This window comes from Athene cunicularia, assembly GCF_003259725.1.
Source record: "Athene cunicularia isolate RWA chromosome 5 unlocalized genomic scaffold, athCun1 chr5_part1, whole genome shotgun sequence".
In the NCBI taxonomy this organism is placed as follows: Eukaryota; Metazoa; Chordata; class Aves; order Strigiformes; family Strigidae; genus Athene; species Athene cunicularia.
Genome location: NW_020799101.1, coordinates 4,684,661 through 4,697,086, shown reverse-complemented (window position 1 = coordinate 4,697,086; position 12,426 = coordinate 4,684,661). Strand labels below are relative to the sequence as shown.

General features: G+C 45.9%; 1 protein-coding gene across 1 annotated transcript in view; it reads right to left on the bottom strand.

The window, feature by feature from the left end:
• Nucleotides 1–2,386: 2,386 nt before the first annotated feature.
• Nucleotides 2,387–12,426, bottom strand: part of KTN1 (kinectin 1) — a 63,840-nt gene continuing 53,800 nt past the window's right edge. The window contains exons 41-44 of the mRNA XM_026848935.1: nt 10,060–10,143; nt 8,642–8,734; nt 3,878–4,001; nt 2,387–2,825 (exon numbers count right to left, since the gene is read on the bottom strand). Of these exons, the coding sequence (XP_026704736.1) occupies nt 2,821–2,825; nt 3,878–4,001; nt 8,642–8,734; nt 10,060–10,143 (306 nt within the window). The 3' untranslated portion in view covers nt 2,387–2,820. The remainder of the gene's footprint in view (nt 2,826–3,877; nt 4,002–8,641; nt 8,735–10,059; nt 10,144–12,426) is intronic.

The window sequence follows — 12,426 nt, the reverse complement described above, 5'->3', positions numbered from 1 at the left end:
CCCTTCCAGGAGCATTTCTTCCTTGAACGAGGCACCATCAGAACATGTAAAACCACCTTCTTGAAGAAAAAGGGACATGACTTCACCTGGAAACCCTAGTTCTCACTGGGATGTTACCTGTGCCAAGCTCCAGCTGAGCTGTCAGAGGGGGAGGCAGGATGAACAGGGCAGTTCCTCAACCTGCTCTGCCCTCATGGTACCACACTGGGGATAGATAAGGGTTAATCCACCCTGCTCCACCTGGTACCTGTGCAACCCAGGTCTCACCACCAGCTTTCCCAGGGCCTTGCAAAAGCTACTGCCCCACCTGAACGCAGGGAAGGAGGCTCATGATGGAGGGAATTCACAGAATCACCAAGGTTGGAAAAGCCCCTGAAGCTCCTCCAGCCCAACCATGACCCTCACTCTGACCGTTCCCAACTCCCCCAGATCCCTCAGCGCTGGCTCAGCCCGACTCTTCAATCCCTCCAGGGATCCCGGGGACTTCCCCGCTGCCCTGGGCAGCCCATTCCAACAATTAAAATTCACTGGTGTCCATCTCTGTGTGCTCTCCAACCAGCAACACACATGGCAAGACACGCAGGAAGGCTCCAGGCACCCCCAGGCTGGTTACCCACATATCCTGGGAGAACTGTTACCTGGTGAGCCCAAGGAGGGTGGGACACAGCTCCTCATGAAGATTCCCTGCTGTCCATTGCCCTTACTCCTAAAGGGAAAGGAGAGGAACAAAACCACAGCCAAGACTCAGATGCACAGAGCAAACGAAGGAGAGTATCTGATCCAGGGGAAGGTTGAGTTTCCACTCAACTGCACACCACAACACAGCTACGATAGCAGAAACTCAGGGCTACTCTCCCACACATGCGCCACAGCCAGCACCTGCCTCCATGACCACGTATTAGTTACTAAGGGAGAGCTCCAAAAGAAGAGTTTCCCAGCTGGGGTGGCCATGAGGACTCTCCAGATGGGCAGGATCGCAATCAGAGCATCACCACAACACCCTCTGCCCAAACTACAATCACCAAAGCTTGTGGGTTATGTTTAGAAATAGTTTCCAGTCAAACCTGCGTGGATCCATTGAACTGCTACTTACCCAAAAAAATAGGTGCCTAGACGTCTGCCAAAGGATGAGCCATTGACCATAACCTGGGCAAGTGTGGAGACCCTCCAGGGTTCAGGTTTTCCTTAGATCTAGTTGCAAGGGGTGTCTCTGGCACTAAGAAATACTTTCTACTTCAAACCTATAAAACAGACTGACAGAATTTGATTTTTTTACTCGATGAAGTAACATCTCAGAGGAATGTAACAGTTTAGTGGCTACAGTTGAAACCCAGGGGTAGCTAGTGTGAAGAAACACAGGTTTTTCAGTTTTCTCTCCCTCTTCTGAGCTATTTCTTAGCTCTCAACAGGACTTGCATCATCCAGGAAACCACTAGGTCCATGTCAGGAAGAAACTTCTTCACTTCATCTCCTGTCTGGTCAAGGGGGGTTGGTGAGCAAGGACATAAATATTAATTAAAAAATCCCACAAAGGAAAGAGCATGAAAAGCTCAGGGTGAGCAATTTGAACCACTTTACCTCTACAGTTAATCCACTTTGTCCCCCTGTTCTGTTGCCTTCCCTCAGATAATCACGTTCTTGAGTGTTATCAAACACTAAGCAGCAACATGTCACTTTGCTTACTGAAGCACCTCCCACGGAGCTGAAGGGTTTCTCTAAGACACACTTAAAAACCCAAAGCAGAGCAGGGCCACCTGATCCCCCCATACCCCCAGAATCCTTGTCCCAAAGACCCTCTCCAGATGTGTTCCCAATGTAGTACACAGTAACAGAGCATCCAACCCCCCCCAAACTCCTTCCCCCACAGACTCCCATCCCGGAGGCAGCTCCAGGGCAAAGGCAGATGCTCCATACACCGCCAGCAGCCAGGCAGCCTCGTCCAACACTCCCACCAAAGCTGGCTCTGCCATACAACCTGGCGTTTCCAACTGTGCCTCCCCCTTGCCCTCCCTGATTTTTCCCCAGAGATGATACATGACATGGAACCACAGTTCACATGATGGTTTGCTGGGGATTTCTTGTATTTTTAGTACCTTTTCTTCAAAAGAAAGACTTGCTCTGAAGTTTGCAAGCACCCACTCCAGTTTGCCTCTTCTCAAGCTTGTGCCTCCTCCCTCTGCCCAAAAACAAGTACCCCAAGAGCAGCTTGATGCTCGTTTCAGGGAGGTGAGAGGTAAAAATGTCATCTGAGTCATCCACATTCAGGTAAAGAAGAGAGCAGGAACACCTTGAATAATAGCATCCCTTTATTTGCTGACACCATTACAAAAACTGATTACATTAGCAACCAAAAAAAAAAAAAAAAAAAAAAAAAAAAAAAAAAAAAAAAAAAAAAAAAGGAGTGTTTACTTGAGGTTGAAGTCAGAGGCAGCTAATCCCAAAAATGTAATTAAGTAAAACAGTGTACAACATCAGTATTAAAATGTTATATCCCGTTGGTGACTTTACCACATAGGAGTTTTCTGAACAAATTTTATTGAACAAAATAAGATAAAAGATTATGAGTTTACTGTCTCTCCAGGAATGTAAAGGTCTAATTATCCAAACTGCTTTGTTTTTATTATAAAACTAAACTCTGGAGGTGTCTACAGAGTTGGGTTTTTTCTTTAAATCAGTAGTCTAACAAGGATTAGAAAAGACAAAACTCTGTTCAGTGTTTCTGACGAAGTAGAAAGGGTGAAAACATAAATAAGGCTTTAATTTGGCAAAATATAATACAATGCCTTCTGCTCTCCTCAAATTAACGATTCCCCCGTGACTTCATTCTGCAAGAGAAACACAAAACACCACATCAGCCCAGCAGTTTCCAAAGGGCAGTGCTGAAGCAAACCTGTGAGCCGCTTCGTTAGTGTCAGCCCACGATGAAACCCTGAGGAACAAGCCAGGGTGGGGGAAGCCAAGCAAGAACAGCTTCCCAGAGCAGGCAGCACCTTCCTCCCACATGCACTGAGCCCGTCCTACAAGGCTGGGCTCACCCCACCACGAACCTTATCGGCCCTTAAGACCAGCTCTGCCACCCCCACTGTATTACAGAGGTAGGATCAGGAAAAAAAAAACAAACCTAAAGCAAGAAAAAACACAAGTCCCCATCCTGAGTAGATGAGAGGGAGTTCTGACACCTCTTGGAGTGGCTCATGCAGTGCCAAGGCTTTGCTGCCTCCCAAACTGAGCAGTTCACAACCCACCTTCAGACCCGGCTCAGAGCAGAGGCTTCCTGAGGAAGTTTAGTGTCTCAAGTTTATCTGACCATTAGCTAACTCTGGGTCATTTAAGAAGTCTACCAGCATGATCAAGTCAACCACAAAGGCCCAGGTTTCCCAGCTGGCTGTATATTAATATAAAAATCTTGTTCATGCATCTATAATTGGATGAAGAGTTCATGCCAGACTGATGCTTCAGACACTCGCATCCCCGTGACCACAGCAAGCCGCTGCTGCGAGCTCAGTGAAAGCCCAGGGGGTTATGTTACATCCTCCATCCCAAAGCAATCAGAGCACTGAAGTGTAAATATTTAGCTGGGATGAAGGAAATAAGTCACAGGCACCCGGAGAACCAAACTCTGGGAAAACCTGCTGCGTGAAGCAGCAGGTAGGGGAAGGGATGAGAGAGTTAGATGCCAAGAGAGGGACGTGGGATGCAAGATCAGCCCCAGCTAACTGAAGCATGGGTCCAGAAAGAAACAAATTCGGTGCCTACTAAAGCTTTTCGTGATTTGCACATAGAAAGTCTCAGATTTTGACACCTGACTTGCCAAATCTGAACAGGGTCCCACCATCACAGAGCAGTGTCCTTCCTGACAGCCACCAGCCACACCTACCTACTAGCTGGTAGTGTTCTCGTCCCTTTGACAGCATTTGGCTTACTGACACGAGCAGCTTCTTGAGATGACCTACATCCTGGTTAAGATTCCCCGCCACATTTAGTCTTTTATCAGTCAATTCCTGGAAGAAGTAGGGAAAAAAAAAAAAATCATTAAAAACTCATTTACAATCTAATTACCAAGAAAGACTAGAATTAGATCCTCTGTACAAAATTACAACGCCTTGTGCAGACAGGAACAATTCTTGTAAGTCAGAGGGTTATGGCCATGTTTAAAGAGAACATGGTTCAAAGTCAAGATGCTGTTTCCTGTTCCAAGGAATTACCTGCACTCACCGAACGCCGGCAAGAGCATCACTGATCTCTGGCTCCCACCCTCCCTGCCCAGGAGTCCACTTACTTGCTGCTTCCAGGAATTGTGCTCATAACCATGGCTGATCCAGCCTCAGAATTTATTATCCCCGGAGCCCGCAAAGCCCACGTGGATGAGAGCCCGTGGTTGATAACACGGGCTGCTCAGCGCAGTGACGGCACGCCCAGCAGAAGGGATGACTTCTGACCCCCACAGCTGCGACAACAAGGCTGCTGGCCCACCAAGGGCTTGGTCTGTAGGAGGATTTGTGGGACGGTGTCCTCAGCGGTACGTAATACCCAAGCACAAAGCAGCTCCAAGCTGTGAAACCATTTGAAGCTGCTGGCTGGAGATCCACACCTTTCCCCTGGCAGAGCGCAGCGCTGACAGTCCTGCCCAGGCTCAGGACACGCTGCCTGACAGCCAGCCCATGGGGTCACCCGCCGCTCCGAGCCCCGGGGAAATTCCTGCTTGCCAGTCACACCTGCACTTGGAGGAGGGCTTCACAAAGCAGCCTAAGCACCACTCGACACCAAAGGACAAAAAGAAAGCTACTGAGGTCTAGAAAACCAGCTTCCTGCGCTGAAATGAAAATGCCGAGCTTGCTTTTGTAAAGAAAAATAAGTGCTTTTTTATTTTTTTTAAGGAGTTCAACAGTTTATTAACAGGGAAGTGTCACAACTGGAAACGGACTCTTGCGTGCCCTCCTCCTCAAAGTCAGCCTTGCTGAGCTAACAGTGATATAATCACTGTTTCATTACCTTTATTGATTAGCTCCTCCAGAGACGTACAAAGAACTCCACACCTAAAACAACACATCCCTACTCCTTATTCAGCTCATAATACGGATGGGAAGATAACCTGTAGGAGAGCTTTCCCTTCCAATTTCAACAGCTAAAAATAAGCAACTCTGCTTTGGTGTCAGCAGTACAGAAGTACCCAATTCTCAACAAGAGCACAGAGGTGTTCGCAAGCGCTCAGCGTCGGCCAACCCCGCTCCAACTGAAAGCGGTTTTACTAACAGAATGAGACTGATGCATAATGCTGTTGCAAATCTCTCCCTAGAGTTTCACGGAAATTAGAGCGAGTTCAGTGAAGGCCACTTTCCCAGCTCCCATTTGGCTGGAAACGCTGCTAGACTTGCTGTAACGCAGAGCGAGCAGTAAATCAAACTCAACCACCTGCACCATTACAGAAACTACTCCAGGCTCCAGCAAGAGAACAAAGCCATATATTACAAAGCTCTTACTTGAGTGCAACTGGTAAATATTTTTCTACTGTAGAAAATCATTGGGAATTTGTATCAGGGTAGCCTTAGCCTATTTTACCCTTAATTAAAGTAGAAAATCAGGTCTGTCAAGATGGAGACTTTGCTTCACAATCCCATACAGATTAATCGTAGAATGGTTTGGGTTGGAAGGAACCTTAAAGATCATCTAGTTCCACCCCCCCCATGCCATGGGCAGGGACACCTTCCATTAGGCCAGCCTGATGAAAGCATAAAGGCAAATGCAATTATCATCCCAGAAAACGAATGAATCGCAGCACTGACCGACAGTGCCGGGTATGAAAGTGCATGTGCATTAGCACAGAAATCACCACACGAGCAGAAGCAATGAAGGAGCTTTTCAATTCACTCTCATCTCTGGGAAGAGCTTTTCTCTCCCTTATTTGCTTCCTCTCTCTTCTGTTTTGTGGCTTCACTAATCTCAGGCGGTGTTTACTCATGAATTATAGACACATCCCCAACCCTCCTGGGGCCAATCCTGACCAGCTCCTGAGGGATTTGGGCTCACCACAGTCATACTGGAGCTTCTGCTAACCCAGGAGTGCAAGGCTGCCTTAGGCAGTCCTTGCTGTGCCCCAACCCCACGCTCTCCGTGACTCAGGGGAAAGCACATTTTTGGAATATGGGGATGAAGAGAGGAAGAGGGTGGTAGTGGGGAACCCCCTGTGATCACAGACCTGGTAGCTAAGAGAGGTGCTGAACTGATAAGATTCCCCTCCACTGTGCTCTACAGGTGCATCACTTCTCATTTTCAGTGATAATTTTTACACTTAGATTTGGGGTAGGGGGGAAAGCACATTCAATTTCATATAAGCCTCAAAGTAAGTTTACTGCCTAAGCAAGCACTGAATATAAATTACTGCCTTAAAGCATACTAAAAGGCACCCTTTAGTCATCATCTAGTCCCATAACTGACAAGGAAGCTGATTAGAAAAACTAAATGGTCTATTTTTAAATAGGAAGAAAAAGAGTCTAAAGAAAACACAGAGAATGCGTTTGAGGGTTTACACAAGCATCATTTCTCAATTTTGTGGGTTGGTTCCAGTACGCAGAAGGAACAAATATGCTCATTTTTGAGCATGTGTTTTCAGGTCCTTCTTAAAAAAAGAATCACTGTTGCTAGGTGGAAGTGGCTGGAAGAGTTTCTTTTTTTAATCTCAGAGCTATTTTAAGCCAGGTTTTTAGGCTTCTGGGGAGACAGCTTTTTTTTTTTTTTTTTCTAAAAAAAAGGCAGCAAAAAGAGCTTGGTGAAGAAGATAAAGAAAACGTTCTAATTCTAGCCTCTGCCAATGGCTACCTGTCAAGAGAGCTGTTTAGACAATTAATGTATTTTTAACTAACGAAGGCTTAATTACAGGTTTATTAGAACTGTTTTTCCACACTTCTCTTCAGAATAAAACGACGGATATTCTGGAGAAAAGCTGGTTAGGGTTCCACAATGTGCCCACGCTGCTATAGCAGAGTGATGCATGAGCCAGAGGGGTTACACAAGTTAAAGCTTAAGCAGTTAAATCAAACCAGCATATTCGGGCCACCACAGGGCACATCTAATGACACCTGGCCCAGGAGGGCTCACAGTGTGACCAGCCGCAAAATGCCACAGCTGACAGCATCAGCATTCTGATGTACCACTTGGATAAGCCATGAAGGCACAGCACAGAGGACACAGTTTGGCGTTGGCTTGAGGAGGGCTCTTCTCCTCCAGCCTGCTGCAGACAGGGACACAGAACACCTGATTGTCACCATCACCGACTGGCCTCTGGCTGGCAACACAGGAGAGGGCTGGAGAGAGCTACCATCCCTGCCAGCCCCCAGGGTTGGGACATCCGTGGTCTCTGTGACTGATCGCTCTGGGAAAGCCATCTCACTTCTGCTGACAGCTACAAAGGCAAAGGCTTTCCTACAGTACTCCTCAGAAGACTCCTAGCTTCCTCTCACAGTTGATGAAGCTGTTTACTTTCAGGAGTTAAAAAGAAGTTGATAGGAATTATTTGTCCTATCAGCAAGTGCTCCTCTCCCCCTCAAATGACAGCATTTCCTTCCACTCTACTCACAAGAAGAAAAGGGGTAATGTGTTCCACTGACACCACTTAGCTGTGTAAAACGTGCTGGGAAGGCATCTGCTTTTAGCCTTCCCCTTCCCAACTGCCTTCCAGAAAGCTGTGCTGAAGCTATTTTGAAGCTGGTGTGAAAGCTCTAGCTTCTGGAGATGGAGAAGCCCAGTTACTAAGCCACAACTCAACCACTTGTACACATGGTGTCTTTTTTAGGGCCAACACTCAGGAGTATGTGCTACACAAGGAGTTCAGCAATCATCTGTGCTAGCAGGAACCCGCAGGCTCACATGAGTTACCTCCAAGCGTGAAACAGGCCACGCCAGACAGAGCCCACCCAATTCCAGACCCTGCGACTGCAATGCCATTACCGAAGGATATAAAAAACCACCACCGGTCTGGAGAGCCTCCCACCCACAGCATGAGGCAGTGCTCAAGTCTGTTGCTTACAGAAGCTCAGGCTAACAAGATTCTGCTGCTGGACCACATCAAGGTCAGCACAAATTCCCAGGAGCCAGGACCAGCTGCAGTTGAACTCTGGCACCTACCAGTGGCTAAGGACAGGCTCTTGCCCACAGCTACAAAGGTCCAGAGGAGTCAATGTTCTGGCAAGAGATGTTCTCTGCCTTGGTGTTACAGGATATGCAAAACTGCCCACCACCTTTGGCGTTAGAGATGTCAGCAAGTGCCAACCCAACAGTTACTGCTTTAAGCTCATATAGTTATCAGCAGATTTATTTTTAGCTTCCCTTCTTGAAGGGAGAAATCTGGGGATCTGTCCAGTCTTGCCCAAACCAAACCCACTGGAATCTCATGTCCAGAATCTCTCCTCATCCTCCTTGTAAATCTGAGCCATGGGATCAGCCAGGATCCAGATGACAGCACAACTCCCTTGGGATACAGCTCCAGGATACCACCCTGACAAGCTGTAGGACAGGCAGTTTCATCAAGCCTTCATTTACAATCAGCAGCAGAGATCCTGTTCCTGTGCTGGACCTCACTTCCCAAAGTTCATGTCTGCACGAGATTTGAATTGCTCCTGAGCACAGGCTCAAAAGAAACACTCACCGACTCTGTGCAAACATCGCTGTTTTCAATGACATTGGCATCACCAACAACTTTTCCAATTTCTCTCTCAAGAGACGCCAAAGACTCCTGGGCCTGTAGGGGAAAAAAGCAACAAAACCACTCAAACAGGGGAGGCACAACAATTAGCAAAGGCTGAGAAGCAAACCCCCATCCCTGCAAGAGCACTAGAGACAGAGATAAAATATTGTTCAGAAGGAAATCTGTTTTATGCCAGATTTGCTCAGGGGACCACCACATTTGCCAAGATTGACATGTCTCCTTACAATCAGCATGTTGCATGTCAGCCTGCCTGCATTTGAGAGCAATTCTACAGGGAAGCTTTAATAGTCTCATGTCAAGTGATTAGGCAAAAATTGTGCAGGAAAAAATGTTGTGCAAGAGTAGCAGAGCTGACAGGTCTCCAAAAGCCTAATCATAGATCTGCATTTATACAGAATATATCATGAACCATGGACATCAGCACAGGTCGTTTCATATGTCAACATCCAATAGAATTGTCCTGAGCAATGTGTTTTAAACACCTTCTTACAGCAGGTCTCCTTTACCTTCTCACCTCCTGGCAGGGATTTTGTGATCATCTGTCCCTGTTCCAGGCCAAGACCTGCCCCACCAACAACTCCCCCCACCACAGCCCTGCAAGAATTCAGCCCAATTTCCTTACTATGCATCTACTGCAGGAGGAACATGGTGTTATATACACAGTCTGGAGCCAGAGCTCAACCACTCTGCAGGCTATTCTTGTCTCCATTTATCAATTCTCCCGTGAGAGGTTTGTTTCTGGGGTGACAGACAGCACTGAGACCTCTCAGGCTTAAAGATTTCTCACTCTAATCTATCTTGCAAGAGCGGCCATTGAGGAAGAGCAGAGGTAACCCACCTGCTTGTCTCATCAAGCTTGCGCAGAGCTAACTTTAAAGATTTGCAGTCTCCTGGGTTATAGCCGATTTGTAACCACATGCAAATGGGCAGATGGCTTGTAAACCACTTGTAACCACTGTCATTTGAGACTGGATTTAAAAGCTTCAGGCTGTGGTGTGGGTGCAGGGCTGTGGAATGGGCTTTTCATTAGGCTGAGTTTCTTTAAATAATTATTTGTCAGCCCCAAATAACCACTTGCTCCCACTGGCATAAAATTATCATGAAGAAGAGACTCTTCAAAGCTTAAAACAGACCTGTTAGTTGCCTTTTTATCATTTCAGACATGCAGGTATCTTGCATGAGCTCTTACACCCACAGTCCCAGTCACCTGGGGAACCAGTGAGGGGAGTGAGACACCCTAGCAGGCAGGCAGCCTCCTCGAGACACTCAAGTCACCAGGTTTTCCAGCACTGAAAAACTAGAGATCTTGAGTGGTTTGATCATACACAGACCTGCAACTGGTAAGGGTCTCTGCTTACCTTGGGCAAGTCACCAGCTACCTTCTGTCTCTCATTTTGATCAACTTTGAGTTTTGATAGTGTTTCATTTAGCTGTGTTTTCAGCTGCAAGATAGTAACAAAGAAAATCAGTTTTCCCTCACACACACACAGAGATTTTATTTGTCCCACGGATTAACCCACTGCATACTGACTGCAAAGGGAGTAAGATTACTAACAATTACTTCACACACTGGATTAGTCAACATGTATGATGAGCTTTACAAGGACAGTCAAGGAAGAGAGACTTCATCTGTAAAGATAAATGTAAAGAATGGAAACTACAGAAGGAAAGACATCAGCTTCATTACAAGTGTTTTCAACTTCTAAACTCTATTGCCAGCGGGAATATTAACAATACTGACAGTACATGTCTCTCCAGCACTCTTAACACAAAGTCAGCCCAGACTTCAACTTAATTCACAGCAAATATGTAAAAATGTAGATTGTCATCTTCCTAATTCAGGCTAAACAGTCACTTTACTGCTGAGTAAACTAAAAAGCTCTACTTGTCATCTTAATAAAGCACCACTTATTACAACTGTGTTGACTCAACCAGTCTGTTAATGTCACATTAAGGCATGAATCACTGACAGGGGTGTATTAAGTTGTCGATTGTGTTTAGATTCAATCCAAAAAAGTGAAACTATTTCAGTCAAGAGGGATGAATACTTTGTACTGGCTGCCCTTAAACTACAGCCTTCCAGAGGATATAAACATTTTTTAAAGAATATTTCGATTGCTCTTCAACACAGCATACAGAACCAGACACAGCACTTAAGGCTTGAGCCTCAAATAGGAGTGCTAACAAGAAGCTCGAGTGCCAATTTTGTTGGATTTGTGCCTCTGAAGTGCACTGTGCTAATGTTCACTATTCCTGCTGTCAATCTTCTTGGGAGCCAGCAGGGGATTAAAGAACTGAACAATAGGCTACTCAGAGCCCTGAATTCTCACTGATTCCAAACCTACACATTTGTCTCACCCTTGGAAGATTCCCCCGGCTTTGGAGCACCTGGACTGAGGGATGCTGGTTTTCTACATTTTGGGGAAGCACTGTTGAGCTCCTCTGCGGTTTCAGCTTCTCTCCTTGCTCACCTTATATATCAGTGGGAAATGTATTTTGAAGTCCCATCATTTCTATTTCTCAGCCTCCTTCCTACTGCAAAAACCCCTCATACACACTGGACAGCATTCCTGAGCCATTTGCATGAAGGCAGCTGTTTACCACCTCCTCACGCTCCTACCAGCACAGCATCATCAGATTGCAGAGTCAAGCTGCCCTAGCAGGGAGCTCAGCTTTTTAAGCTTTTGTTGTTACAGACATAATAGATTGTTGCCTCTTATATTCAAGAGGTTGGCGTTTACTGATTAACTCTAAGATATGCATTCAATTCCCATTTCCCTTGCTTTCAAAACGAGAGGCTTTGATTGCTGAGGCAGGATGCTAAGCAATGCTGTACTAGACTTGCCAAGCATACTATTAACTTAAGCAGACTGTTACTGTGGTGGGGTTTTTTTAAAATCAACTATTTTAACCCAGTTACATTAGTGGCAGCATCCTGGTGAGATCAGCAGCTCAGCTTGTCAGGAGAGGTTGTTCCATCAACTACTCTAAAACCCCACAAAGACATGGTGACAGAGACAACCTTCCTCAATTCTGACTCAAAAGCAAGAAAGTTCAACGCAAGCAGAGGAAGGATCTGACTGCTCCTGCAGCCTTAAAATTATGTCACTTAAACAAGTGAGAAGTGAAAGGGCTCAAACTGGAAAACCATGCATCTTCGGCTCTATCTGTCTGGCCTCGGTTAATACAACCCCTTCTTAAGAAAACCTGGTACAGGAGCATTATTGACTGGAGAGCATTTCTAGACAAACACAGTGCATGCACCAAGCCAGCACAGCTGTTCAGCCACATCAGGATGCCAGCTGCTGAGGCTGGATACTCTGAATTAATCTAACATTGGTTTTGGCCAATTTCTGTACATACAGAGGAGGATGGAAAAGGTTCTGTACAGTCAGAGCATGGATACCACAGCTGCACCCTCAAAAGCTTTGGAAAAAAAAACAACCAGAGAATAATCCTCAGGTTAAACCAATAAGAGCACATTTTCTGTTGCTTCAAGGACATTATATTTGCTGTTGTGTACATCTACACTGTAAAACATTGATTCTCAAGGAGTTTCAGGAATGAAAGTCTTATAGACTTTGGAAAAAGTCTTAAGAACCAGACATGCTATTGTTAGGAGCAGAGAAAGAGACAAATTGTAAAAGTCAGGACTACATAAATGATTGCAATGGACAAAAATATCAAGCTGAAGAGGTTAGCAGAACAGACAGGATTTGAAATAA